The sequence below is a fragment of the Pagrus pagrus genome, assembly GCF_965226575.1.
Source record: "Pagrus pagrus genome assembly, chromosome: 8".
Classification (NCBI taxonomy): Eukaryota; Metazoa; Chordata; class Actinopteri; order Spariformes; family Sparidae; genus Pagrus; species Pagrus pagrus.
The window spans coordinates 28,433,258-28,460,891 of record NC_140192.1 but is presented as its reverse complement, the minus strand read 5'-3'; the positions used below and the strand labels follow the sequence as shown (position 1 = coordinate 28,460,891).

Here is a 27,634-nt window from a genome sequence, read left to right as displayed (position 1 = left end):
TTCTGTCGGATTGGATGGGGCAGTGGTTTGACTCCTCTTTTCAAGCCAAAGCCAGAGGGGTTTCAATCTTTATCAGTCAAAATATTTATTTTGAACCACACAATGTGATCACTGACAAGTTTGCTCAGTATGTTATTGTCTCTGGAAAACTCTATAATACACTGGTAGTATTTGTATAAATGTGTGCCCCTAAGATGATGTAGGTTTTTTTGAACGGTTGCTTTCACTGTTCAAAACATATTCTCTCATACTTGGTGGTGATTTCAATTGTTGGCTAGACCCGACTTTAGACCGACCTCTACTAACCCCAACTGGTAAGTTAATCAGCCTCTTTCATTAAGCCGTTCTCTCTGACTACGGTTACTGGGTGTGGCACTCTCTACATCCAAACAACAGAGAATATTCATTCTTCTTGCATGTCCATCACACATACACCAGAATTTATTATTTCTTCATAGATAACCAACTTGTCCCGCTGGTTTCGTCATTTCTGACCACGCTTCTGTTGTTTGGAACATGTCCCTCCTTGACTTCTCATGGAGAAGTAGGCACTGGCAGTTTTTTCAACTCTACTATCAGATGATAATTTTGTGGAATTTATGGACAAAGAGATACTCTCTTTTTCGATACTAATATATCCCCTGAAACTTCTAGCCTAATTGTATGGGATGCCCTTAAAGCTTACCTTAGGGGGCAGATCATAGCATATACCGCTCAAATGAAACCAAAATCCTTTGAAGAGCAATCAGATCTGGCCCACCAAATCGGAGAGATTGACAAGCAAAATGCTTGATATCAAAACCAAATTTGACCTGCTTACAACGAATTCAATTGAACACTCCCTTTTAAAAAAAAATAAGGCCATGTTTTACATATATGACAAAATGCTAGCTAACCAACTCAAAGGCTCTTAAGCGAAAAAAAAAAATCTCTTAGATCCAAATGGCCACATAACTTCAGATCACTCGCAAGACCTTCAGACTTCTGGAAGAGGTTGGAAGAGCCCATATCTCAGGCAGAAATTACAGTAGCCATTTTCTCAATGCAGTCAGGCAAGTGTCTAGGTCACAATGGCTTTCCGGCACGGACACTAAGATCTTAGCTAAGGTCCTAGCTCATAGACTAGAGAACATCCTCTTTTCTCTTGATGCAGAGAAAGCATTTGATCGTGTTGAATGTTGAATAAGTAGTTTTATTTGCTGGTCTGGATAAATTTAGTTTTGGACCGAACTTTACTTCATGGATTAAGCTGCTATATTTGCGTCCCTCAGCCTCAATTTGTACTATCTCCCAGCAGTCAAGGCCTTTCGACTTACACTGTTGAACCGACCAAGGGTGCCCTCTGAGTAGCATGCTTTTCGATTTGGCCATCAAACCACTTGCCACAGCCTTTTGTAGTTGTAAGAACATGTCTGGTATTTGGAGGGGCAGCATGGAGCATAGGGTCTCACTCTATGCTGACGACCCTTTGCTTTTTGTCTCGAGCCCTGTTACCTCACTGCCCTCCGCTCTGTTGCTGCTCAGTCCATTTGGTCGATTTCCAGGATATAAATGAAATCTTCACAGAAGCGAGCTATTTCCCATTATACAATCCTACTTTTTGTACCTCTTTCAGGCTTTACCACTCTTTATCCCAGATCCTTCTTTGATCAACTTGATTCGACTATTTCCTCCTATATATGGCAGGACTGCATGTACCCTGAGGTTAGTCCCTAATGTGATAAATGCAAAAGTGCCGTAGCCTCCCTCATCCATATGTTCTAGCCATCTCAGGTGTTAAATGTCAAATTGGAACCAAATCCTCCGATTGCTCTGTTTGGGGTCACGGAGGGGGGAGACGCAGTTAACAGAAAAATGCTGTACTTTGTCCTTTGTTTCCCTTCTGGCTCGGCGAGCAATCCTGCTCAGGTGGAGGGACACTGTCCCACCCACTCACACACAGTGGTTGGCGGACATGATGTCTGCCAACCACTGTGTGTGAGTGGGTGGGACAGTGGTTGGCGGACATCATGTCCTGCTCAAAACTTGAAAAAATCAGATACTCACTTCAATGTTCGAACCGGATATTTGTGGGAGCATGGAGGCCTTTTTTAAAATACATTCCAGACCCTGTAAATGCTTGATTATTGCGTGCAGCTTAACTACATTACACACTAATTCACTCATTCACCACAAGTCTTTGGTGTGGCAGGTAGATATCAGTATTTATAGCTCACTGGCAGTGACTTGGGAGGGACTGTTTTATTGTTTGTTTTATTGTAGATATATATATATATAGAGTGTGTATACAGTACATCCGTTGGTTTGTTTTATTTTGTTTATGGTCATTGACATTCTGTTTATATGTTGACATTGGTGCCAGCTGCTGTTATTATATAATCATACTCGTCTCAGATTTCTCTTCAATGACCGAACAGCACTGCACTTTTGTTACGCCCTGTAGAACCTTAATAAAAAGATCTTGATTAAAAAAATATAAATAAAGGAAAGCAGTCTCTCAAATCATTTAATCAGAGCATGTGCAGGGTGTGAACCCGCCCGTGTAGGCGCATCTTACTAATAATAATACATAATGCGCTCTTTAAATAGCAGGAAACAGACTGCAACTTTGAGTAGACCAGCTCTTTGTTGGTCTATTGTGCAGTCTCTTTCTGCTGCATCAAGATAGCAATCGGCTATGCACCTGACCACACCTCACTTTAAGACTAACATGCACAGGTGGGCGCAAGTACATGTGCTATTTACACAACGTGGGCACTGGGCATGACAATGACTGTCAGTCTGAAGTTAGCAATGACACTTGCGCTGCTTTGCGCCAAGCGTAAGATAGAACCCTTTAAGTATCTCATATTAAATGTACTTTGCATTGCACTGTTAATTTATGTAATATACATATATTTACATGTATGATACAGTATACTACAGATCAACAGATAATGGGCCTGGGCAATTAATGGATCTAATACTTTTAAAAATGCTAATACTTAGCATTTTTTGTGATCATCAGAATTGGTGTGTTTTTTGTTTTTTTTTATTCCTCCGCCATGGAGGTTATGTTTCATCTCTCTGTTGATTGGTTGATTTGTCAGCAGGATTACACAAAAATTACTGAATGGATTTCCACTAATATCGGATGGAGGATGGATCTCAGCCCAGAATAGACCCCATTAGCTCTTGGTACAGATCCTGAAATAAAGGGACGGAACCATTAATTTTTTATCACTTTCTTTAACATTTGAAATAGGGTGTTTTTTATATATTTTTTTGTCATTTTCTTTGATTACTCAGGGAATAATCCATGGATCTTGATGAAAAAGATAAGATACTTATTTATGTATTTACATGGCTGGTATCTATCCAAATAAAATCTGAATCTTGTGGACTTAAATATGCTTTGAAAAGAGGGTTGTCTTTTTTAGCCTATACACTGTAACAAATATGGATAGAAACCTGCAACTACCACCAATCTGCAGCTGAGATAATGGGGATTTAAAAAGGTACCAACAGTGATGATGCCCGATTGAATTAAAGGGGACTTTTGGGCCTTGGCAGAGGTACAAGTTCTACTGAGTTCTAGTTTATAAATGTGGTACTCTGATGTAGCATGCAATCTGAAAAGAATAAATGTAATGGAGTAAAGTGCAATATTTGCCTCCAAGATGCAGTGTATTGGAATTATTAAGGAGCAGAAAATGGAAAACCTAAGTTCCTATAGTAATTAAGTAAATGTACTTACATTCCAAGTACTGCACCCAGCACAGCAATAAACATACTGCTCATATGAGAGATTCTGCTACAGTCATAGTAAAAGCATAACACTGTATCATCATCTATGCATTACACCAGTTTCCACCATCAAACTAGCAGCCTGAGAGTATTTTAGTTTTCGCAATTAAAATAAGAAAAAGATGTCTGAACCAAAAGATATTTTCTAAATATAAAGTTATTTAGCTCTTAAACATATCGAAATTGGATCAACTTTATTAATGTCAATGAGGGCCTAATTTAGTATTCACTGTGCACCTTTGTTATGTATGTTTGTTGTTTGATTAGCATCCAGAGTAATTCTCCAGTAAGTTATACACTTGATTGCTAACTCAATTCTTGCAGCAACAACAGGACTCACTGTATCTTGGTGGGCTAAGCTTACCTGAGTAATGGAGCCTCCACGGTAGGAGATTGAGGAATCTGGATGCATTCTGGTCCCTGGGATTCCCTTAGTGATACTACCCCCTTGAACAGCAGGAATAGATGCTGTAGAGATAATAAGAAAGAAATGCAGTTTAGCATTTTGAGAGGAACAAAATGTAAAACAAACTTATTTTGTATAAAGTTCTTCAAGTTTGTGAGTACAGCCAATATACAGCCAATTATATTATTACGGATAAGTCTAATTTTCATTCTGAACACTTCATCATGGTGTTTTGTTTAATTCCAGTCTTTAATCTTCTTGAGTTTGCATCTACCAACTTTGGACACATGGAATTGGGTAGTTTTTTTCCCCATTCCTCACATCCTCTCGAGCTCTGTCAGATTAGATGAGCTTCAGTGAACTCAACTACCCGCCGACTTGCAATTGAGATTTAAGTCTAGCCTGGGTCACACAAGACCATTCAGAGGCTTAAAGTCCTAGAGTTACTCTGGTGTGGTCCTAACTGTGTGTTTCAGGTCACTGTCAAGCTGAGGAGGGAAATCTATCAATTACAACATGTGAAAAAACTTGACTTTGTTAATTACAATTGTATGGCATCTTGATTGATGGCAAAAATGAAGTGAGTTAAAAAAAATATATCTATGATGCAACACAGCTTGGAAAAAACAGAACATTCTGTATCCACTAGACAGGACAAGGAAAGTGCAGAAGCAAAACACCAACACCAGTTTACTGTGAATGACAATTCAATAAAAAGGAAGAAAAAATGAGCCACCCACCACGTCCAGCAGCACTTTCATGAGGCGTTCCCTGAGTTGACATGCTGTCAGCTTGGGAGGACGAGCTGCGAGGGGACAACTGTTCCTGCTTTACCATGGGGAAAGGACCTCCTGTACAGCGCAAACAGTTTGGGAAAGGAATGGGATGAACAAAGAGACCATAATGAGAAAGACGTCATACGATCAGATGTGGTGATGTTGAGGTCCACGACTCCTTCCAGACAATTTTACTCACCCACTTTCCTCTGATCCATCCAAGACAAGCCCATTTGAGTGGGGGGCATCTTCCCATGGTCAACCCCATGAGCTGGGCTGTGCAACTGCACTGGGGTGCCCTAAATAACAAGTATTTGGTTATAATGGTGATAAACAATACCATTGCTCTTCCATAAATGTCAAATTAAATGGTTTTCCATGTCTTTTTGTCTTTTGTTTTAGTGTGAGTTCTGGAGATGTTATCCATAGAGATGTCTGCCTTCTCTAAAATACAGTGGAACTAGATGGCACTGGGCACTGGCTTTCTATCAGACAACACCCGCCAACTGTAACAACACAGAGAAGGCAAATTGTGGATGTGGATTATCTTGAGTAACCGGGACATGATACCTGGGAAGAGACATTAATGTTGAGTATTTTTGGCACTCTGAGCACCACAAGCCGAGTACCATCGAGTTCCATTATATGGGAGAGAAGGTAGACATCTCAAAATCTCGGCAACTCGCACCAAAACAATCTAGATGGATAAATAGTGCTACATGTACCAGTAGTTTTTTTGTTTTCGGGGTGAAAGGTCCCTTTAATATAGCAAATAGCAAATCTTCGAGTATGCTACCAAGATGTCTGTGCAAAAAGCCACAAATATACTTTTGTTATTTGTGTTGTTTTTACCTGTGTGATGGAGCCTCCGGGCTTAGTTGAGGAAATGAGTGGAGGTGGTTCAGGCATGCCGCTGAGGGGCCTCACTGCTGCTAGCCGACTACTGTCCTGTGGCAGACTCGGGAGTGAGGGGTGGCCTGGTTGCTGGAACGCTGAAAGGCAAGCGAGAGATTCTTGGGATTTAGTTTGACTATTTGACTTTTGGCAAGAGGTTTCTTATGGAATTCTGGCATCAAAAAGAGCAAGTTTCAGACAGAGAAAAGGACTTACAGTTGAAGTGAAGCAGGTGCTGGTCATGACTGATCTTGGCCATGTCTCGCGGGGACATGGGATAGGGGGAGAGAACTGGCCGACCCAAGTTGGAGGTTCTTAGGTCATCCGGGTCCATTGCCTGCTTCTTGGCATCACCGTGTGGAGAGAATGCCCGGGACTTTTCTGTACAACACAAACAGAGTCAGCACTCAGCCAGACCTCCACTAATCCAAGAAGATGTCCATCAGCTGCCGCTACCATCATCATCATTATCGTATACACAAAACCCCTCGCGCCACTTCCCAGCCAGGGTGGTATCACCACTGAATTAAGATGCCAACATACACAACAAGCCACTGCTAATATTTATTGTGATGCACACACAGTAAAATCCAGCAGAGGAGGTGATCAGCCTGCATTGTGGTTAAGGTGGAATTAAAAATTTTTATGTTGTGGCGAGGGGTGAACCTACTTAATCCCTGCAGGAGAGTCAGTAACCACTTCTCGTTGCCTTCCAGCTCTGGAGGGACACAAACACACCATTGATCATCGCATCTACAAAGAATTTTATTCACTAACTACACAAACATTTTACTACCATTACCACATGGTGTGACTTTTGCATTTACCAACAGCCAAATGCTAGAAGGCAGCTACACCTGCCTCTGTGTCAGGCACTGTATACAGGGCTTTATAAGTCCTTTTCATATCTAAGAATTCATAAAAAAGTGGTTGCTGTACTTTGGAGTTCACAGCTGCTGTGCCCACTTGGTTATAAAAGACCTGTGTTTGAGCGTACTGTTGCTAAAAGGCTTCCACAAGCTCACAGTAAGTGCACTGAACTAGACTATATTCCCTTCTGGGTCAATAGCAATACCAGATCATTTATCAGTACTCTCTCTCCACGAGTGTCCCAGAAACACTTGAATAGCCTGAGCAGCACTAGAGAACACAGACTCAAGGTTAAAGCATGTAGCAAGGACCAACTAAGTAAAACTGGATCAAATGCTACTAAAACTGCATAATATGAAGCACTTTCATAACCTCCATTTTCACTGCTAATCACATTATAACACTGACAACTTTAGCAGTGTGCCATGATATACAATACAGTATACCAATACCATGCTGAATACTGGGGATCATACAGAAAGAAAATGATGGCAGGAAAAAAAAGGGGGGTGATTAATATGAGAAAAATATTGGAAACAGTGAGAGGGGTTCCTATATTTGTAACTTCAGCAGCTAACATCCTATAGTACAGCTGCACGATATGTCATTTCAGCATCAACATTTAGATGCGTGCATGTGCAATAATGACACTGAAAGAAAAGTTATGGCAAATTAACTCAAACATGTCCTGCTACAGCTCTTTTGCTGGTTGATACAAAAGGACCACTCACACACTTCTCATTTTCTATAACTACTCTAGATAGGTCTGTCTGATGTAACATTATTTACTCTGGTTAAAGGGTTCATGGCTATACAGTTTGTTGCTCGTGAGTGACAGGCAGGCTGTGCATGAATAGCGAATGTGTTACACCGGGTGTTTTTTGGTCAAAGGAAGCGAGGAACGCCAGGTTTCCTCTGCATCAGATTTGATTGTAAAGTCTGCGTCACTGTCGCCAGCTCGTGGTGAAACATAAGACTTGTCTCTGTGTCAGGTAGGGGTGTCACTGTGTCGTAATATTCACAATAACCCTGACATTAAAATACCCAGCGAAGATATTCGGCCTTGTGCATCTTTAATACAGGAGTTTATCTTGTTGCCCTTTCACTAGTACAAAGTCTCTGTCTACCTCCCTACACTAGTTTTTTGAGGGTAGTTTATTTTGCCAAAAAAAGACACAAAACACACAGTGAACAATGGTATTTTGTTTTTTGTTTTTTTCAAATTTCGGTAGTCAAAATAGTCAAAATCTGAAACCATGACAGCCCTAGTCAGGAAGAGGCATAATCAAGTGGATGCTTGATTTTTCCAGGTGAACTTGCAGGAGTCGCCTGTCTTAGCAGAGCCGTTTTGTGGGGACCTGTGGTAAAACCCGGAACAGAACCTTTGTTTTTTTGGTTGCGAACTAGATTGGAACTGAACTGTTTTGGGGTTGTCGGGAAAACTCTGGATTGAACTCCAGGAGTCCTTCACATTCACACAAATATTGCTTTGCATGCTTTATATAATACAGCTACTGGAAACTGAATGAGTTATGGTCTATTTGTTTTGCAGTTTTTGGAAACGTATATTTTATTGCTTCTTGCCATTTGCTTTATTGTTTTGTATGGATAGACTGAGCTATTTTATATCCATTTTACAATAGTTTTAAATGTTGTACTCCCTGTATGTTCTCATCACAATATATATCACGGACAAGAAAAATATTGTCAGTTTTTTGCCAATATTCTTCAGCCCCATCTATAGTACTCTGAAATACATCTGACTAGTAAAGTATTGATGTGACTGGTGACTTAAAAGATTTAGGATCCTATAAACATAAACTTTTTTGGCTCTGTCATGATGCAGGTGTGCGTACCATCCTTGTCGCTGGTGGAGGGACTGCGTGGGCGAACACGAGGGCTGCTGCTACGAAGAGCCTCCCTGTCTCTCTCTGCCTGCGGGTTGTAAGGCTGCTGCTGTTTGCCTGGCTGGCCTGAAAGCTGCTGCTGTTGCTGTTTGACCTCCTGAGAGGACTCCCCGTGAGCCATGGTGATCTGCTGCTGGTATAGTGCCAGGGCATGGGGGGGTAGCACTGCCTTGCTGCCCCCACTCCGCTGACTGATCTGCATGGAGGCTTCTGGCATCTACACACAGGAAGATGAGAGGAAAAGTAAAAGGTTGTAATCACACCACACATGTAACACAAGCCAACTCCTACCTGCCGTTATATGGGACATATGGTTAGCCACATACAGTATCTGATAAACATGATAGCTACTAATCATCTCTTATCTTGGTAAGCTAAAGTTTCCCGAATGCCTTGGATCTAATTTCTCCACCACAAAGCAATCTATCCCATCATCCTCCATCTGGCCAGTTTATCTTATACAAATATGAGTTAACAATTTCACCTGCTATACCGTTATCTTCGTAAGATAGCATTGATACCACTGTGTACGTGTGTCTGCAAATCAGATTTCTGTTACAGAAAGTAAGGTGGGTCAAAGACTTCTTCACAACTAGACAGCTAAAATGTTCTTCACCTCACTGTAGTTGGATGTATGAGGAAAAAAATTAAAATACACAAAAAAGAGACACACACAGTTTAATTAATGACTTACAATAGGTGGTATGGCAGCAGCTCTCTGTTTGAGCTGTTTCAGGTCCATGGGCTTCTGCAGCGGGGAGGATATCACCCCATCGTGAGTGTAGTTCAGCAGGCTTGGCCGTGGAGACATCATTCTACACACACACACACACACAGAGAGAAATCAGGTTATCAGTTAGTGCTTTCTCCCATAAGCTTGTCCCACTTGAGCCCAAACACTGCTTTATTTTATCTGACGCAAATTTTAAAATCCAGAAACACAAGAACACACCCTAAAGAAACATTATCTCCATAGAAAGTCAGCTGAAGTTTTGCAGTCCACAAAACATTTATGAAGCTTCAGAGCAAACAGTGTTACAGTTTTCTCCTACACAACTGAAGTAGCTGTTAACTTGTTTTAAAGCGTAAGAAAACAACCCCAAAAACATTAAATGGCTCCATAAAGTTGTCCGGTGTAATCCAAATTTCTGGAAACCCAAGATCATAAACCGATTTGACAGGGACGTCTGGTCGAGCTCATGCACTCACTACAGATGGGGTGCGCTAATGCTTTTAGCTTAGCAGCTACAGTGAAGATAGCATAAAAAACGGTGTAAATAATGTCTTTTCAAATCTAGGGGCTTCTGGAGACTTGGATTATGCCGGACAAGCTGTAAGGAGCCATTTTATGATTTTTTCGGTTATTGTTTATGTTTTAAAACAAGTTCCCAGCCACTTCAGTTGTTTAGGAGAATGCTGCAATGCTAATTTTCTGTTAAGCTTCCGAAATGTTTTGTGGACTACAAAACTGACTTTCCATCGGCATGAGGTTAGGAGATGATGGAATTTAAGTTTTTTGGTGAACTGTTCCAACAAAGAGTGATTCCACCAACCCTCCTGGAGACACAGGCAAAACCAGAATCCTCGCTCACTTAACAAAGTATTCAAATGATGGGGAACAGCAGGAATATATGGGATCTGTGTCTGTGTGTGTGTGTGTGTGTGTGTGTGTGTGTGTGTGTGTGTGTGTGTGTGTGTGTTTTCCTGTGTGTGGGGGGGAGGGATGTAGAATGTAGAATGAGTGATGATCAAACCTAAGACTATGGAAATAAATTGCAAGTAAAAATCCATATCCATGTCTCGCACATCTGCCGAAAGCACACATCATAATCTGAATCACAGACACAGACTTTCACGCACACACAAAAGTGTGTACACACATACATGCACACACACGCACTCACTCCCTTTGTTTGCTTTGGCAGAGAGGGCAGCGTTTCCCTTGGCTCTGCCAGTACATGTAGTCTGCTGTCATGGAAAAAAATGAACAAATACCGTGCAAACAGGACTAATCACTCCTCCCACGCACTTTGACACCCATTTCTCTACTGAGAGACCCATTCACACACACACACACACACATATATATATATATACATATACATATACCATTCATACAAAGTACAAATGAACTCTCTGGCTGATAGAAAAGAGCAATACGTGGTGTACACATAAGTGGCTTGCCAAATACAACAAGGCTTCACAGTGTCGCTAGGCAACTAATAACACTTCAAAACCCTCGCTGCTGTATTATTTGATGTCTGCTATGATAGACCAGAGAAGTAGGACAACCTAGTAAACTGCTGTTCAAAAACCAGAAGCACTTTGACACTAATAATGTCAAGCAGGCACAATGATGTCATCAATGAAACAAAACAGAAAAGATAGAGTATATAATTTTTATCTAAATGAATGGGAAGTGAATTCTAATTGCCACCTCTTACCTGCTCTTATCTGTGTTGTCCGTCTCCTCCACTTCATCAGCACTACAGGTGGCACTAGAGTCACTGTCACCATGGGAGCCTGTTTTGGCCCCATGGTCCTTCTTGGAGCTCTTGGTGGAGCTTTTGACATCCTCCATCTCTGCTGTAGGAGGTTTTTTATCTGTGGCATCGCTGGCTGATGTTGGCTGCTCTTTGCTGGGCTCCCCTGTCTCAGTCTTTATCTCCAGCTTGATGGCTGAGTCTGCATCTTCCTTGATGGGAGGTTTCTCATCCCCGGCTGGGCCCGAGTCGGACCCGGTGGCCTCCTTGTCCCCGCTGTTTGAGCTGGCCTTTGACCTGCTCGAGCCCTCATCCTTAGCCTTGCTGTCCTCTGATGAGTGTGGCGAGGGCAAGCTCTCTGTGTCAGAGCTGTTGTTGGCTCCACCTGGCAGGACAAAAAGAAAACACAGATCATAAGACAGGACAGAGCTTACACTATAAATCATGTTATATCTCAATGTCCTTTTTTCTTCCATCTTTTTTCCATCTCTTTCCGCTAAACCAGATTCTTCACAGTGTCAGTCTTCCGCCTAATCAGGTTTCACTGTACAATAAGGAGGAACACAAAACCAATTGGGATGATGGACTGAATCCCCCAGGGCTTCAATGCTCTATTGTGGAGGTACAGTCTACACAGTATACTTCTATCAACAAACTACGGCAGGAGTTTCAGGATAGCTGTCACTGCAGAACATGATTCTCCAAGCTAACAGGGAGCTACTCAAAGAGTTTCACTGTCAAATTACATTATATACACTCAGTAGCCACTATATCAGGTACAATTCTACCTCACACCAAGGCGATGTTCAGCTTTGAATAACATTGTCAGATATTAGTTTTGAGACTACAGTTTGCAATGAACTCAACATGTTCCTAATATTTTGCCTACTCTATTTACAAATAGGCCATAATAACAAAAATCCCCTTATAATCTTTGTAAAGGTGGCACATCTGCTGCGTTGGATTGCATTCCATAGGAAGGTATACCTAATACATACTGTTCATAAGTTTGGTATCACCTGTTGATGTTTTTTTTCCCTTGGCTATTTTAACATAGGTAAAAACAGTATGATTCAGACACCAAATGTATAATTTACATTTGAAATCTAATTAATAATTAAAACTTCCATTCAGTCCATGTCCCCAATCAGTTGCATAAGAGGGGAGAACATTGTCTTAACTTTTTGTTTCCTACAAATAAAATTCAAAAACGTAAGTGACCCAAGATTATAACTGAGCCACAACTGTGCCTCTGCAGTCTACTCAGAGGTTCGACTGACTGTGTTTTATCAGTCTATAGTATGTTCAGCTGATATTAATGGTGCTAACCCTAGACCAATCTCTAGACCAGTTTCTATTTTAAGTTTCAAGAATAGCTTTGCTAAAGTATCATGCCTTTTAATTCCAGCTTGTTATAAGCATTATTGACACTTACAATTTATTTTTTTCCAATAATGGTGATGCCTTATATTCTTATTTAAGTGTTACACAGAGGCATCTTTTACCCCTTTTACAGTGGATTAAAAAAAACACTACCACCCACTTACATCTGGCTTTTGTCTTTAATGTGAATGGGTACAATCGGACTTCACTACAGTGTTAATACTTTGCAGTAATCACACGTGTTTATGGGCTCCAGCTCTGATGAAAACACAATTTCCGGATGGACAAGCCAATTTGCACTTCTTTTCCAGCACGATGCTATGATGCATGTTGAAGTTAAGGCTGCAGGCTTGTTAATACGTTTCCATCTATCTCTGTTCTAGCTGTGCTCGAACATCGTTCAGTTGGTGTTGAGTTTGAAAGAGTGACTGAAGTGAAAGATATTAAAAGTAACCACCATTGGTGGCTTCCAGGTCAGTACCCCTTCTTTCCAGCTGCCTGATTGGAACTGCGCATGAGCAAACTCTCAACAGAGATGAGAAAGAAGGGAGTGGTCTCACTCTTTAGCAACTTCCATCATCAACTCTGGAAAAACAATGTGTCTAATTCAGTTATTGATTACGACTTATTAGTTTTAACATCTTCTGGATATAGTCTGATGAGGTGTTTGATGTGCTGCTTTATCCTATTCCCTGTTTTTCCGGCGGGATCGTATTGAGAAATGGACGTAAAAGGGAAAGAGTGAATCCCTCTATTTTAGCGGGTTTACCAACATTTCAAAAACTTGCATGTATATGCTAATTTTTGTGTAAAATGGTATTAGTCTCTTTCTGTCCTTTCTCTTGAAACATTCTGGTTGAAACATTGATTTTGCAAACCCTTTATAACAAAATAAAATCTATTTGGATCCAGGAGAAGGAAGTCCTCTCAGCAATCCGACTGTACAGAATCAAGCTTCTGTGGCAGGTGATTCCAAACTTTTGAACAGTAATGTACATATTAACTAGTCCTGCAAAGGCATCCATTTTCTTTTCTTAACATTTTACAAAAAAATGATCTACATTCAAATGCTGATACACATCAGCATAACCCCTTTACTACTGCAAAAATACTAATTATTAGAATAAAACAACATCATATTCCATTATGCTCAAAAAGATAAACTCTTCAGTTAATAAATGCAAGTAGCATAGATGTTTTGACAATTAGCATTATGCATGCAGCTTGTTTGAATGGTGTACCTTCTCCATCTTCAGGAGCCTCCTCTTCATTGCCGCTGGCTCCTGAACCCTCCATCTCCTCCTCCTCTGCTGGATACGCGGCAGTGGCCTCCTCATTCTGCAGGGCCTTGCCCCTACGACGGGCCTTTCGCTCCTTCTCCTGGTTCAAAACAAAACACACACTAAATAAACAAATTGACCAAGGGCACAAGAGATCTTCAGATGAAGAAGAAAAAACAGACAGAATTTTATAGCTTGGTCTTGCACAAAATGTCAGCCTCACAAAATACAACTCAAAAGCTCTCCTAGTGCTTACTGATTTCATTTTATGCTGCTGCAGAATCTCATCCAGTTTCTGCCTCTTCTTGTAGTTGAAGTAGAAGTTCTTGCACTGTGACACGGTTTTTGATCCCACCATCTTGGCGATAGCCGACCAATTCCTACCATACTGGAGAAGGCCTGGAAATAACAGATGGACAGGCAGAATGATTAAGATAGGATGGGAACAAAGGCAGACCGACATAGATGACATTTGGCCTTGCATGACTACATCTTCACTCCAGATCAAAAGATATTCATTTTGTAGTTGTGAAAAAATAAATATCATGTTAGCTGTGCAGAGTACACTCATTGTAAAGATTGCACATTTTGCCGGGTATTTTGGATTATATACTATGAACAAAATCTCAAAACAAAGTCGTGAAGTGCACAATATGGAAGTCTCCTTATAGTAAATCAATAGCCAGCAATATTTGTCTCTTGCCAAAACTGTAGCACACCCTGGGAGTTTAGCTCACAATGCAACACAGACAGAGTCCCACTCTCCCAGCAGCTGCATGGCCTAATGCCACATGCTTCCCGAGTAGAGACAGAAATATACAGAATTAAAGAAGAGTAAGAGAGAGAGAGAGAGGAGTGCTGGCTGAAACGTCAGTCGGACCAATGACATCACTAACTCTCTCCACTGGGGTCACTCTGTGTCACATTCTGACTGACTTTGATGTGACCCATTTTCCAAGAAACCCTGGTCCTTTACGCAGTCAACCACATGATTGTGCCTTACACAAGAGTCTAGAGGCACCCGCTGGGCCAGAGCTGTGATAGATCAACCTGTCAGGAGGCACACACACATACACCACCACTCGGTGTATGTGTGCTAAAGGAAGACACGTAGAGAGCAGTCAGTGTGGAAGTGGAAGTGAGAAAGACAGCGTAGAATTTGCTCCAGTGTCCCCCCCCCCTCCCCGAGAGTCTGCTGTTTGCTAAAGGCAGCTCATTAACAGTATGTGTTGTAAGAGGCTTAGCTTACACCACCCACTTGTTTCCTGTGCCAGCCTGACAGGCCCTGGCAACAGGACAGCCTCTCAAAGAGTTGTTGGGGTTGGGGGTAGGGGTGGTGGTGTTATTAACTGGCAGGGAGCCAACACTTCCTGGGATAACCTTGGACATGGGTTCAGAGGTCTCTGCATCTCATCGCTTAATGGAGGCAGTAGGACAACAAGCAGAAGTCAGAGCCAAAGGAGAGGACAGGCAGGAGTTTACAGCCCTGTCATTTTAGCTTCATCAGAGAGACGGACTATGATACCAAAACTTTAGAGAATTATGCTATTAATAAGTTATCTGTTATCTAAGTTAGCTGAAATAAAAGACAGTCTATTGGATGTTTACAAGTTTAATTTATAGGATTTTATTCTTGAGTATTTATTTATGTGTACAGGGTAGGGGATTCTCATTTTAAATGCCTTTTTTTTTTTTTTTCAGCGCTGGCAGCTGGCTTATTGTAAGACTATCACATCTGGATTTGTTGGAAATCCAGATCCTTAATTTGTTTTATGCCCGAAAAACTGTTATTTACACTTACAAATTCTTCTTTAAAAAGATATTTTACAATAATAGCTTGACTTTATCCTGCTGTCTTTTTGCAGGTTTAGGTTAGACAAGTTAAAAGAATATTCACGAAAAATAAAGATTACAACAAAAAATACCACCTATCAGGGATTCAACTGTAAACAACAAAGTTTGGTTTCTTAACTCTGTCTCGCATAAATCCTCTTCTCAAACAAATCAATAATAATAATTATAATAATAATAAAGGATCTCTGAAAAAGGTTAAGGCTACTGTATTGCCTCCTTAACATCAACCTTTATCTTCATATGATGATTGTGAGTATCACTATACTCAGGGAACAGGGTGTCACGATTTTGACTTTTGATTTCAAAGATACATATAAACATGTCACTGCAAATATCAGAAAGTATCCAGACAAGTGCCTGCACAGCAGCATTTCTAGAGTTCAATCCACCCCCTTGAAGCCCTATCTATTGTAATTATCTCTGCAGCCAAACACTTCCTTAGTCACACATAAACAACTCATAAGAAAAACAACACTTTTGCCATAACAGCTAGAAAATCTCTAGCTCTAATCTCTAAACGCTGAGGATTTATTAATGCCAGTATAAAAAGCACTGCCATAAAAAGTAAAGGTGATCTTCAAGTCTGAGCTCCTGGTGTCTAAAAGCTGCGGTGCACCTACAACCTGTTGCGCATAAAGAAACCAATCCAAGTGTTCAAGTGGAAGAGGTTTATCAGCTGAAATATTCATCGCTGCCACTAAAGGCATTGCTAGGAAAGCTTCTACAAAGAGCAGAGCAGTCAGCATGACTTGCTCCGAGAGGACTGAGACATGTGACTGACACCTATTAACCTTTTACAGCTTCTCACAAGAGGGGAGGAGGGGGTGGCAGACTGCCCTACAAGTCAAACCCGAGTACACACAAACATGCACGTGCGGAGGCAAACAAAGACACAGAAAGTGGTACACATTCAAAAAAGCAAGACAAACACTGCACCCAGTGATCCTGAAGCAATAACAATGAAAATAATTTACTGAAGTCAAAGGTTACTTTAGCAAACTACGTCCAGTTTATTCCATCAAGCTCACAAAACACAATCTCCAGCAACTCTGCTCGACTGAGGGCCTTAGTTGCTGGAGCAACACACATGGAGCAAAGATCCAATCAGCAGCAGCAATACTGAAGCAGGTGGTGGTCTCACACCCAATCAGGAAACAGTATTCCGTTTAGCTCCTCCCAAAGAAAGTCCAATCAACACCTGGTGCAGCCAAAAAGTGGTTGTTCCTGTCTGTCACATGCCTGTCGCTGCGGCCGTCGTCTCGTGGCCCTGCGGTGGATAACACTATCAGACCGTCTGATCTCTGGAGGGCCAGAGGGGAAGCTCTTCGGGGCTGGGCCTTCCGATTCAGAGCAGAGGAGATGAACACAGCTCAGTCTCGGCTCTTCCTGCCAGCTGGCTTGATACTTGAGCCGGTGTTAGGTTGACATGCTCCAAAACGGCACATGCTCCTGGCCTCTCCCCTCCTTTTCCTCTCGTTGTGTCCTCCCTGTGCTTCGTTGAGTGCAGCTCTGTTCTTCTCTGCCGTGTCTCTCCCCAATGGCGGTCGTCTGGGAAGACTTCCACAGGAAAGTGGGACTGTGGGGCGGTGCTCTGCCTCTCTCTCCCCTCATCTGATCTCTCCTCTATCTCCCTTTTTTTCCCTCCCTCCCTCTCTCTGTCGGTCCGTCCCACCCCCTGCCTCAGTCTGCCAGCAGGCACCGCGGCACGCACACATGCGCGTACAGGCACGCACACGCACACACACACAAACGCATGAGTGAGTACACACTCACTCGAACCCTCTCTCTCTCTCTCTCTCTCTCTCCCTCTCTTGTTAATACACTTGCACACAGACGCAAACACACACTCAGTCAGTTCAAGAGTAAACAGAGAGCAGAGAGAGAGAGAGAGAGATAGAGAAAGCAGAGCCAAGAGCCAAAGAGACAATGGAGAAAGGGAAAGGATACAGAAGTGGAGAGTAAGCAAAGAGAGAAGAAGGGGAGGGACAGGAGGGGGAGAGAGGGAGTTGATGTTGATACCATTAGAAAGCATAAAGGCTTTCACATTTTTCCTGACTGACCTGCTTTTCATCTTGAATGTGACCTCTCTCCAGTCTATAACAACACCGAGTGAGGGGAGAGACAAAGTGAGTATGTGGGGGAAAGAGCCACTTGCCAAATCTTCCACAGCTCTTGCCAATCTGGGCTGTTGCCACCTCCCATCAAAGAGAGACGGACAGAACGAGAGAGCAACAGTGGGGGATAAATACAGAAATACGTAATATGGCATTCTCTACCTGCTGCTCCTTTAAATGGGTTCTTCCAGCAAGCAGAGCAGGGGCCATTATCCAGCTGCCTGCCTGCCTGCACCCAAGCAAAGCCTGCCAGATTAGTGCACTTACATAAACGGCGACCAAGAAGGGTGCACATGCAAACACACACAGCTTGGTGCGCACAGGCTCAACCTTTACTACACATATCTTACACACACAGGCAGGCAGAGGTGGTGGGTGTATGAGAGAAGCTTTGCAAAGATTGGCTGTCTCTTGTTTGAGGTCGCAGTCTTTAAGAGCAGTGAAGACAGAGTGATCCATCTCGGAGTGTGGCCATGCCATCCTCGAAGGCAGCGTTGGCTGGCGCTGCCATGCTGGAATGATGATGTCCTGCCAGGCACTATAAATGCCATTATTCAGATCTGTTTAGCTCAACACATTAGCATCAGGACACCGAAGCCTCTTTAAAAACATATACATGTCTAGCATCTGCAGGGGAGAGCACCATGACAAGCTTATTCAATACTACGTGGAAATGGGGCAGGGGGGATCCCATTTGGCAGGTGTGGGGGGTGGCTGTAAGAACTGGTGAAAAACTGCCAGAAGAGCTCCTCCTCTTCGGCCCCAGCACTGTGGCTGGGGCTCTGGTTATATAAGACCTTCACAGAAGCCCCGCTCCCACCGAGCTGCCAGGCTAATCCTCTGGGATGGAGAGCCCCACTAATCCCACTGCAGGAGAATGGAACTGAAGACATTAACCAGGATTACTACACAGGACCGTGTTCAAGCCAGGCCAGCGCCAGTTATCGCAAAATAACCCCTTAACACACAAACCCGCACACATACGCAAACCCCAAACTGCAGGAGACACTACACACACACACACACAGCACGAGACAGATGCCACAACTCCTCCATACCAAATGTGGCTTCAATATCATATTCAAGGCAAGAAACACTTCATCTTCTGTTTTGTTTGCAAAGGAGGACAGGTTAAATTAGTCAGAGGGAGAACGAGAGTCACACAAAGCAAGATGACACATCATCTCCAAATGGCCACAAACCAGCAGCCTTGCAGTGAAATTGGTTGAGTCATGAACAGAAAGCAGGACTTGACTTTACAAAGATGGTGCTTACCCACCTCAGAACAACTCTTTGAAAATCACCTATAAAAAGATGCAGGGCTTGGTTTGAAAAAAATGGATTGTCGTTTGAATGATCCAATAATGAATCACAAATTCCAAGATCGATCTTTCCATACATGCCCTTTCCTTTGGATGCATGATGGGGTCCCACCAAGTGCAAAATGCGGGAAAATTTTGTGCTTGGCCAATTATTCTCCCAGGACAGTCATGTGATTAAAAACTATGCTGAGAGTCTCTTCCATGATTTGGTGTTATTTACAGTGATGCTGCTTCTGTTATCTGCTGTCTGTCTCAGAGTTTCAGACACACAAGTCGGGTGTATTCAAGTGCACCTCGTAAACTCATGTATGTTGAAATGTTCACTGAAGTAGGGAAATTTATATGATCTATTTATCGGTAAAATTCAAGCCGTAAAATAGAGACAATAATAAGTGCCTTAACAAGTGCATCAGAAGAAGAAGATGAAGAAGATGAAGAAGACAAAGAAGGACAAGAAGAAGAAGAAGGAGGAGAAGGACGAGAAGAAAGACAAAAAGAAGAAGGACAAGAAGGAGGACAAGAAGGAGGACGAGGACAAGGACAAGGACAAGAAGGGCAAGAAGAAGAAGAAGAAGGAGGACAAGAAGGAGAAGAAGAAGACTCTTATTAGAGCTATAAATTATTAAATCTTCCATCTTTGCTCACTATATGTTAGCCTTTCTTGTCCTCGTGTGATTATTGGTTATCTTATCGATACGGGCAGTGAGAAGCAGAAATTATCTTCTTTGGTTGAAATACAGAGGCTTACATTTGTAATTACTTTTTGTTGTGTCACTACAGCATTTTTATAAGTAGATGCTAAAATCATAACAATATCCCAATTCAGTTCTCCATATGCAGATATCAACCACCAATCTCTGAAATCGTTTGATTTAATTCTTAATGTAAACATTAATATTTTTAATAATTCAACAGGTTAGGGTTCCTTGTACAATCAATTAGAGGAATCAAACAATTAGAGGGTATTCATAAATATCAACGTAACTGCACCCAGCACTAATACCTATGACAGATGAGAACCAGATTTGACTGTCAATCTGGTGTGACAGATCAGTGGGAAATCCCTGTCCACAGAGTAGTACGCATTAGAAACCACTGAGAGTGGGGGCTCATTACTAACTCCGTAACTAAGACTCAAAGATTGCACGCAACGAACACCATCGAATACGCTCAGGAGAACGGGCAGTGTCAGTGACCTCTGTGGATCAGCCACAGACTTCTGGGTAATCTTCAGTCAGAGACAATAAACAGGCTGGGTTAATGACTGCTTCATCTGCAGAGGCTGGTTGATAAGAGACAGACTTTACAGCCTACTTGATAAAAAGACAGGCTGCCTTGACCCAGAGAGACGAGGAAACGGCTCCAAAGAGCAACAGACTGACACTGACACTCATAGACACAACCTCACAGCACGTGGTGGTTGCTGCCTCACTAACAGGAAGTCACAGCCACATCACTTGTCTATGCTAAAAAAAAAAAGCTCGAGCTGCTACTTGTGCGCTGTCCTTTGCCACCTTTATTATAATGCACAGCAACTGCGATGAAGTTACACTTCACAGGGAGAAGAAAGGATAACTCTTTATTACCTTTTTTGGCAGTTTCCATCTCTTCTTCAGTCCAGCGAGAGCTCTCATTCATCTCCAGATTGGCTGTTAAAAAAAAAAAGAGAACCACCAAGTCAGAGAAGGCGGGAGGAGGGGGGTGGGGGTAGGGGGGGGTGGGGGCTGGCAGTTGTCACAAAGTCAGTTAGGGAGTGACTGACACGAGGAAAGGAAGGAGAGAGAGAAATTAGAGAAGAAAAAAGAATGAGAGGGTGGGGGCACAGGGTGACTTGTGTTGCTTGCCAGTGAGGCACTGCAGCATGGGTCGCCAAGGACTGTTTGTTTTAGATGGAGGAAGCAGGAAATACAAGGAGAGAAGTCAGTTAATGATTATAGACATAACAACTGGCTTCTTTCCCTGCACAGGCCGTAAGCTAGGCCGACCCTGGCCCTGCCTGGCAGACAGCAAGGCAGGAGCCTGTGCTTATGTGTCCTCTACGTGGCCCTGTGAAGGGCACAGTGGGGCAGTGAGCGCTGCTGCCAGCAGGGGAACAAACAGCAGCGAGGGGGGCTGCTGATGAGAGCCCCCACAGCCTGAGCCACCTGGGGATTCCCTGTAACTGAACCTGTGCTGCAGGAGCGACTGCAGCATATACACACAACTGCTGAGACATCAAAAACCGCTGATAGCCTGCAGTGAGTGTTAGTGTGTGCATGGCTGACTTACCATCTGCAAGGAAAAAAAGAGCTGAGCAGGGGGACACTGCTGACAAACTGAGTATTTTGTCCTTAAATAATACTTTTGTCTCCTGCCAACAGATTGGAATTAAACTATAGATCTCCTGCAGTGACAGTTTTTCACTGGTTTGATTTGTTATCATGCCATTCATATTTAGTTTCACTCAAAAAGTGGTGCATGACTGAATGTGAATAAGTGAATAGAGACAAAAGGAACAACAGTGCACTCTTGTGGTGTGGGGGCAGGAGGCCACAACTAGATCAAAGGTGACAAGTCAATCTTGTGTGATCAGAGTAAAATACTTTTTGTACTTTAATCCTCTATTGTTCAAATCAGCCTGATAGGAGGTTCTCTTATAATGAATATGACATTATAGCAAATGTTGTGTGTGTTTATCACACATATTACTAAGGTTTAACAAGACAGTTTAAACTACATACTTCTTTTATTTTCCAACAAACAGCACCTGCCAACTAGGGACGCCCGATATATCGGCCAACATATCGGTATCAGTCGATGTTAGTCATTTTTCTTACATCATTTTTTTTTCTTTTTAGGCCACACAGAATTTGCGATGCAGCAAGTGATTTACATGCAGAAGATGAAGGTGAAGTAATGTCTGCGAACACGCAAATTGCAGTGTGTAATACTTGCAGGGACAGCGCAAAGGCCAAGACGATCACAAAGAAAATCATGGAGATGACTGCCCTGGACGACCAACCATTTTCATTTCACCAGTCGGTAGAGCACATTGAGCCCTGCTACTCGGCGTTACTTTTCTGACGTCTCCGTCCCTGCTTTGCACGACACGGTAGCTACGCATATTTAGAATGTTAAGCCTTACTGCTCAATGGATCGATGATAACTTTGAAATGAAAAGAGCTGTGTTGCATGCCCAAGAGTTTCCAGGCTCGCACACGGGGACTGCCATAGCTAGTGCATTTGACAGCATGTTTACTTGTTGGAAAATACAGAACGATAATGTGCATGTTGCAAGTTGTGACAACGCACAAAATATGAAGAAGGGAATGGACAAGTGTGGTATTAAAAGCTTGGGCTGCATGGCTCATATACTGCAGGTCACAGTAAACAAAGGAGTGTTAATCCAGCAAAACATCTGGATTGTGTGGCTAATGGGAGTTGGGCATGAAAACCAAGATGCTACAACAAGACGAAGTAACCAGATGGTATAGCACATTCTTTATAATGAAAAGACTGCCTGGATCAGAAGTGTGTACTTGGTGTGTATGGGGCAGAACATGAGCTACCTGCTTCTCTCAACACATGCCAGTGGAGTTAACAAGAGAGTTTAGCTCACGTTTGGCTACTGCTGCTGATGTAATTCCTTCTGTTGTAGCACTGAAACGTTTGCTGAGCAGGGCAGCTAAAACAGCTAGCGGGGTCCGCACAGCAGAGAGCACACTACTGGAAGCTGTAAACAACCAATTTGGAAGCCCTTTCTCCGAGCCACTGTAACAATTTTGGACCGCTATTTTGACACAGTCATCAAGCAAGAGGCAATACATGTAGTGCAAGTGGACAAGATGATGCATAGCAACAGTGCCAGAGATACACCTGACACTGAAAAGCCACAAGAAAAGAAGATGTGTACAGAAAGTGAATGGGGTGGACAGTCGCTGCTGGACATGTTTAATGAGATACAGGAGGAAAACTCAACAATGGGACAGCAGGCGGGCCTGACAAGTCCAACCGGGGTATTATCAGACCCAGTATTTTATTAAAATAATCAAGTGTTTCAGTTTCAATTTTCAGTCATTTGTGTAATTTTTATTAAAGGGAAAATGAATGGATTAACTTTGTTAAATGAAAAAACTACAGCACCTCTTTTAATATTGCTACATTTCCCTTTTGAGGTTGGCCTGTAGCCCTGTTCAACAAAAGAAGGATAATATTATATGTCCTGATTCCTGCTAAATTGCTTGGCATGTATAGTTATACACATATATTTCTATAGGTGCATGGCTACCTGAGTGAACCCACCATCCCCAGGCATGAGAGTCCACTGCTGTATTGGAAAAGTAACATGTCCCGCTTCCCTGCCCTAGCCAAAGCGGCAAGCAAGTACCTCTCAGCTCCATGTACATCGGTCGACAGTGAACGCCTTTTCTCTGCTGCAGCTCATGTTGTCGATGAAAAGAGAAATAGGATCCTGTGCGAGAGAGCAGAAATGCTTCTCTTTGTCAAAAAAAAACCTGCCACTAATGAAGTAGGCCTAGACTTTAGTGTCAGACATTGTTTCAGGGTGAAGTACATTTACTTTGAGAGCATTAAGTTGGGTAATGTGTTAAGATTACAGTGTTTGTTATAAATATTGTCAAGTTATAGTCACATTAAATGTTCCTGATATTTTCGTTTTAGCTATGTCAGACCTAACCCTAACCCTTTTACAAATGTTTTGAAAAAAATAAAAAATCTTTTTCAAATTCACAGTGTACACGTTTTTCAATATGTGAAAAATATGATTATTGTAGAAAATATTTATACAGACCCCATCGACATCAGTAAATATCGGTTAACGGCCAAAACAGCAATGTGAATATCGGTTATCTGGATCGGCCAAAATTTTCGTATCAGTGCATCTACTGCCAACCTTATCATCCACTCATGGATGAGAGGTTTGTAAACATTAAGCTGTAACGTAAGCTAGCTTGGTTAGCTAACCTGGTTGCCATGAACTGTCCCTTTAACCATCTATCCACAACACCCTCTCCAATTACAGTATTACAATGTGCCTGTCGCTGCATACTGGATTTCTTCTGATGTTAAAACAAAACTAACCAGAGGAGCAGACCGGCACTAATTTGTTGCAGTGCAGAGATACTGACCAAGCTCATTGTTGAGTGGTGGTGTGGTGGTCTCCTCCACTTCACTGGTCATAGAGCGGGTGATGCGGCCCTTGCGTCGCCCCTGGCTGTTGGCTGTGCGTCGACCCTTGAAAGCAACAGTGGGCTCTTTGTCCTCGGCATCTTCTCCAGAGGTGTCATCCCTGTGTTTGGGAAATGACCACAGAGTCAGCAAGACAGTTTGAAGGTGAACATATGATAGGTCACTGAGTTAAAGCCCAAAACACAGCCTCATTTTTAGGCAGCATTGTAGGACACTCATATTAACGATTTAGACAAAGTAAAGTTGTTATTAACAAAAAACTGATTGTTCAAAACACCCCTGACACAAGCACTGAAGATAACTGTGAAGATAACAGACAAGGTGCACGATCAGGGAACGAAGATATCTCTAGATGAATATTGGCCACAGACTGCAGAACAGTGCAACCAAATATTAACTCACTGAGGCCTTCAAGTTCATGTGATTTTCTTGAAAACATTCATCTTGAAACTTCTTAGAAATTTGTGGAACCTTGAAAAATCCTATAGCTGTACTCCAAATACCTTTTAAGGGATTTTTGAAGTCTGGCCCTCGGAGCTAAATTTCAGCTTTTTTGTGATTCTTTGTATTTGTATATTCTAAACCTTAGCAATCGCTTATTTTTCAATGGGTTGAAATGTTTCCTGAGAGAGAGAGAGAGAGAGAGAGAGAGAGAGTCGGACATCAGCAGCTGGTGAAAACAGTGTAGAGCCAAAACATTTTCACATCTAACTTTGTGGATTGAGAATTAGTTTTGACCAAATGAGAGGTGATTGTGGAAAGACTGAGTTTTATTTTGGTGGTCGAGTTTGAAGTGTGTTTTGCGATGTGTTAACGAGCGTAGTTCAATATAAATAATAGCAATACAGTCTTTCCCATGCTAGCAATCCCAAAAAGATTATTTAATCTTTTGTCCATCTAGTTTGCCCTCTATATTGCATCATCTTTAGTGCCATGGACCTGGTAAGGTAACTAGGAGGACCAAATATGATCGTGCACACAGAGACACTGCTTTTACTTTCTTTTTTCTCAAAGATAATTTATCGAGTGTCAGCACAATGGCATGCCAGGAGACAGCCACTGAGTTTGAACCCACTGCACCTCCATTCATCTTCCCACAGCTCCATTAATCTTGCTGAGAGGAGCCGGTTGCGCCCTAAATATAGTCGAGCCAGCTGTGCCAGGGACAGGCGGGCAGCAGGGTGTGCTGGGAGTCACGGAGTCCCCCTGGCCTCGCCTCTTAGCGGGGAGGCAATGCTTCATCATCATCTTATAGCCCGACACAACTGCTAATAAAAATGACCTGCTCATACTTCAAGCTACTGTAGTGAACGGCCTCGGCTGACATCGTAATAAAGTGCATGAATATAGACATAGACGATTCATCTATTAATTTTCAGGCACCAAAAAGCAGCAATATTCCATCTGCTGTTTTGCGTCCTTTGCTGGCACTGTGCCTGAAAACACCTCCTCCTCAACCTCTGCACCCACACACACACACACACACACTCTCCTTCTAATACACTGACAATTCAAAATGACAACTAGGCTAATCGCACTTATTTTCCCCACCATAAAACCCCAGACTAACAAAATAAGCACAGATTTTAAAAATGAAACTTGGCACAGTGTTGGGAAGGGGAGAAGCATAAACAGGAAAACAGCTGTTTTAATAAGGAGAACGAATGGATGCTCGGATTTGCCGTAGGTGGAAAGTCTGGCTGGAGGTGAGGAAGCGAGAGCTTGAGGGTTACAGAATGATTGGATTTCCAGACCTGCTCCCCTCACCAAAACTTTCTCCTACTGTGTTTGCTGAAGCTTGACCTGGAACTATTCTAAAAATGTGTGTTGGAGAAATGGGAAAGTGAGAAGATTTTTGCTGCTGCACAGGTTCAGTGTCTCACTCTTCTCAATCTGCCAGTGGGCATTTCTAACCAATCAGTGAAGAAGATCACGGTTGCAGCACACAAATTTATGTTAGAAATACTTTGACTCATGACTGGAAGGTTTACCAAGTACAAGTAGTAACTCACTTCATTCCATCCTCCTTGTCTTCAGCTTCATTTTTTTCTTCATCCCTCTCGCCCTCCTTCTCTTTCTCCTCCTTCTCCTTGTCCTCCTGGCTGTTCCGGTGCACTTGTTGCTGTTGTTGCTGCTGCTGGCCGTGCTGCGACGAGGGAGACAGAAGCAAGGTACAGCGTTAAAAAGAGGAAAGGCTTCCAACAAAAACCTTGATCTCTCCTGTAACCTGCATAATTTAGACACGTTAACTTCATTGTGTGGACCCACAAACATAAACATGGATGCAATTATCACCTAAATAATTTCACTGAGATCACAATCAATCTACTGACCCAGGAAAGGGGGGACAAACTGTCAACAAGTAATAAAGGTGACTTTTTCACTTCAGCTGATTCTTCCAAATGTTTCTATAATTAAGAGCTGATCTCTTTTAACCACAGACATATTCGGCTTGTTAGCAAACAGCGACTGAGGAGGCATTTCCTGTGGCACATCTCTAATCCAAGACATTATTCAGATTTAGATGTACTTTTGGCACACAGCTGCTGACAGCGTGACGTCTGGCTGGCGTCTTGATGAGATAACACAGAAAACTGCACCATGAAGTTGCAAAAGCATATAAAAACAAACATGAAAAAAAAAAGATCCCTATTTGACATTTCTAAAGATTTGGGTTCACTTGTTTAAAGTAAAGAAGGGTTAGTACAAACATCTACAAACCTGAAACACCCTTATCATTTTCTGCATACGCAAAACAAAACAGGATAAGAAAGTTCCTAAATGCGCTCTTGAAGCACCCAGAACCACTTCCTCACCAATTTCCTGCCTGTCTGGGCTTTTAGGGTTAGAGTTCAGATTAGCACAGACATGCAGTCTCACCAAAAACCTTAAACATTGCTTCATACTGACTAAGCAGCACACTGAAAAGAACCTCTTATCTGCCATGAAAACACACACTTTTAATGTGGTTTAGATTCCACTTAACAATTAGTTGTCAGCTATTAAATTATCTGCCAACTATTTTGATGATCAATTAATAAACGTTTTGGCAAAAGAAAAGTAAACATTCTTCTGTTCAAGCTTCTTAAATGTGACTATTTTCTCTCCTCTTCTATGACAGTAAACTGAATATCTTTGCGTGGACAAAACAAGACGTGCGGATGTCATCTTGGGCTTTGGGAAACACCAGCTGACTAACATAATGATTGACAACATAATGTCTCTTGCAGTAGCAGTCATTATGACACATAGCACTGCACTTTCTGTTCCTCCTCTGTAACTACCTCCCTCTGTGACTGTGAGCTATTAGTGCTCACTGCTACTCAACCACCAGGTAATGAGTGCAGGTTTCTTCAGGAGAGATGAGGAGGC

General features: G+C 42.3%; 1 protein-coding gene across 6 annotated transcripts in view; it reads right to left on the bottom strand.

Annotated features, from left to right (window-relative positions):
• The window catches only part of ncor2 (nuclear receptor corepressor 2), a 117,662-nt gene that overhangs the window by 23,834 nt on the left and 66,194 nt on the right, over window positions 1-27,634 (bottom strand). For 2 of the 6 annotated variants that reach the window (XM_084359360.1, XM_084359362.1), the window contains exons 15-29: window positions 26,275-26,408; window positions 24,202-24,362; window positions 23,442-23,525; window positions 20,662-20,724; window positions 14,042-14,184; window positions 13,747-13,885; window positions 11,084-11,507; window positions 9,334-9,454; window positions 8,589-8,856; window positions 6,533-6,580; window positions 6,079-6,243; window positions 5,821-5,960; window positions 5,168-5,267; window positions 4,933-5,043; window positions 4,151-4,254 (exon numbers count right to left, since the gene is read on the bottom strand). In XM_084359360.1, coding sequence (XP_084215486.1) covers window positions 4,151-4,254; window positions 4,933-5,043; window positions 5,168-5,267; window positions 5,821-5,960; window positions 6,079-6,243; window positions 6,533-6,580; window positions 8,589-8,856; window positions 9,334-9,454; window positions 11,084-11,507; window positions 13,747-13,885; window positions 14,042-14,184; window positions 20,662-20,724; window positions 23,442-23,525; window positions 24,202-24,362; window positions 26,275-26,408 — 2,205 coding nt within the window. The remainder of the gene's footprint in view (window positions 1-4,150; window positions 4,255-4,932; window positions 5,044-5,167; window positions 5,268-5,820; window positions 5,961-6,078; window positions 6,244-6,532; window positions 6,581-8,588; window positions 8,857-9,333; window positions 9,455-11,083; window positions 11,508-13,746; window positions 13,886-14,041; window positions 14,185-20,661; window positions 20,725-23,441; window positions 23,526-24,201; window positions 24,363-26,274; window positions 26,409-27,634) is intronic. The other 4 variants (XM_084359365.1, XM_084359363.1, XM_084359361.1 and 1 more) reach the window with 3 other exon arrangements.